General features: G+C 44.9%; 1 protein-coding gene across 1 annotated transcript in view; it reads right to left on the minus strand.

Annotated features, from left to right (window-relative positions):
* Window positions 1–252: 252 nt before the first annotated feature.
* dhrs11a (dehydrogenase/reductase 11a) overlaps window positions 253–2,779 on the minus strand; it is a 50,459-nt gene continuing 47,932 nt past the window's right edge. Inside the window, exon 7 of the mRNA XM_079814386.1 lies at window positions 253–1,146. Coding sequence (XP_079670512.1) covers window positions 1,105–1,146 — 42 coding nt within the window. The 3' untranslated portion in view covers window positions 253–1,104. The remainder of the gene's footprint in view (window positions 1,147–2,779) is intronic.

Here is a 2,779-nt window from a genome sequence, read left to right on the forward strand (position 1 = left end):
CAACTTACCCCAGTATGTGTTACAACTTACCCCAGTATGTGTTACAACTTACCCCAGTATGTGTTACAACTTACCCCAGTATGTTTTACAACCATACCCGGTCTCCCCTACTTTGCAACTGTTCTCAAATTTTGAAAACATAAAATATGCATAAACACAACAAATATGATAATGAGAATCGGGGGAAAATGTTCCCTTCATGAAAGAAATGTTGAATGTGAACTGAACATGTGTCATGAGAATCAAATATTAAATTTCATATTTAATTTAAGCTTTGAATATTTAAATAAAGGGTGTAGTTTCCCAAATATAAAGAAAATATAAAGTTTGGAGTGTTTTGAGGTGACATCCAGTGAAAAGAAAAGGAATTTATCCATAATCAATAACCACCATCATCATGTTAAGTCAGTAAGAATAGATTATATCAAGTATTATTTCTTCTCAAGTGCTCACTACAGTGTTATCCACACTCGTTTTTTTCCTATGAAAGAAGTCAGTGTCATACCTTTATCATTCAGTGTAAAAGCCAACATTTATCGGGTTCCTGATTCGGAGCGCGACTGCAGTCCAGCGGGTTTCTCCCTTATGAAAATCAATACGGTATGAGAACCACATCTACATAATTCAAGTTTGAATGCTTAAAATTAACACAGTAATTAACACCACCTCAACCGGCATCGAGCGACCGTGCTTCATTCCGTCACACAGATATGCAATATGACCTAAAAATAAAAACATGATGTGCAATATGGCATACTCATCTGTGCATGAGCGTTCACAGATGGCCGTTTCATCTTCGTTCTGTTCCAGTTTCTCGTGTTGTGAGTTTTATAAAGGCTGAAAGTTTCCCCTTGTGTTTGAGACAGCAGCAGGCCGAGTGCATCTGTAAATTTAAACGCGCTCCGGCTCGCTCTCGACCGCTCGGACGTCGGATCGCCGCGCTCTCAGATCCCATCCGATGATCTGCAAACCCAAACCAATTCCCTTCAATCAGTTCTTTAAAACAGAGGTGTTGTGCATGTTTTGTCCAGCAGGTGGCGCCAGTCACTGCTTGTGTTGACTCTGCTCTCTCCCACTGCATGACTTCCCGATCCCGATCCGTTCCTACGACACTTGCTCTACCGGATGCATCTGCACGTCACCGATCTGCAGCAGAGAGAGAGAGAGAGAGAGAGAGAGAGGGAGAGAGAGAGAGAGAGAGAGAGAGAGAGAGGGAGAGAGGGAGAGAGAAAGGGGGAGTAATGCGTTTATTCAGTTTGACAAATGCAGATGTCTGAGAGAACATCGATCAGCAGGAGATTTGATTAGTCTGTCTGAAGATCAGCACAACAGTCATGATGATCACAGTCAATGCAGGATATTCACTTAGGCCTGAAGTTAGGATTTATGCATATTAAACTTCCATCCATGTGGATTATAACAGGTTTAACACAAACAAACTAATAATTTGAATGTGAAGCATATTTTTGCCATTCATGCACTAAAAAAAATCATGGTTCTAGCGACTGACACTAGGGGTTGCAGCCTTTAGCCTCCTTGTTAGAGCGTCCGACTCTCATGCCAGAGGACCCGGGTTTGAGTCCCGCTTGGAGAGGGTTGTTCTAACAGGAGGAGTTACATTGGTGCCATGACCCGGATGGGAGTGAGGTTTAGGGGGTGAGTGTAACTGAGGCCACCTAGTAGTCACTGTGCGAGTAAACTTCACTCCTCTGATCTCAAGAGACGCTCTAGCGACTGATACTAGGGGTTGCAGCCTTTATCCTCCTTGTTAGAGCGCCTGACTCTCATTCCGCCGGACCCTGGTTCGAGTCCCGCTTGGAGAGGGTGGTTTGAACAGGACAGGTTACATTGGTGCCGTGACCCGGATGGGAGTGAGGTTTAGGGGGTGAGTGTAACTGAGGCCACCTAGTAGTCACTGTGCGAGTAAACTTCACTCCTCTGATCTCAAGAGACGCTCTAGCGACTGATACTAGGGGTTGCAGCCTTTATCCTCCTTGTTAGAGCGCCTGACTCTCATTCCGCCGGACCCTGGTTCGAGTCCCGCTTGGAGAGGGTGGTTTGAACAGGACAGGTTACATTGGTGCCGTGACCCGGATGGGAGTGAGGTTTAGGGGGGTGAGTGTAACTGAGGCCAGCTAGTAGTCGCTGTGCGAGTAAACCTCACTCCTCTGATCTCAAGAGACGCTCTAGTGACTGACACTAGGGGTTACAGCCTTTAGCCTCCTTGTTAGAGCGTCTGACTCTCATGCTGGCGGACCCGGGTTCGAGTCCCGCTTGGAGAGGGTTGTTCTAACAGGAGGAGTTACATTGGTGCCGTGACCCGGATGGGAGTGAGGTTTAGGGGGGTGAGTGTAACTGAGGCCAGCTAGTAGTCGCTGTGCGAGTAAACCTCACTCCTCTGATCTCAAGAGACGCTCTAGTGACTGACGCTAGCAGTTGCACCCTTTAGCCTCCTTGTTAGAGCGTCCGACTCTCATGACAGAGGACCCGAGTTCGAGCCCCGCTTGGAGAGGGCAGGTTCTAACAGGAGGGGTAACATATCTATAAACTAAACAACCTTAAACCGGGTTAGGGTACTTATTCAACTCAATTTTAATTGATACTTTTGAAAATAAAAGCATTTCAAATTATACAAAAGATTCTGTTTCAAATCAATCCTATTCTTAAGAACTTTCTATTCATCAAAAAAATCATGAAAAATCAAATGTATCACAGTTTCCACAACATTGATAATAATCATAAATCCTCATGAGAATGATTAGTGAAGGGTCATGTGACA

Source organism: Gobio gobio (assembly GCF_949357685.1).
Source record: "Gobio gobio genome assembly, chromosome: 4".
Lineage (NCBI taxonomy): Eukaryota > Metazoa > Chordata > Actinopteri > Cypriniformes > Gobionidae > Gobio > Gobio gobio.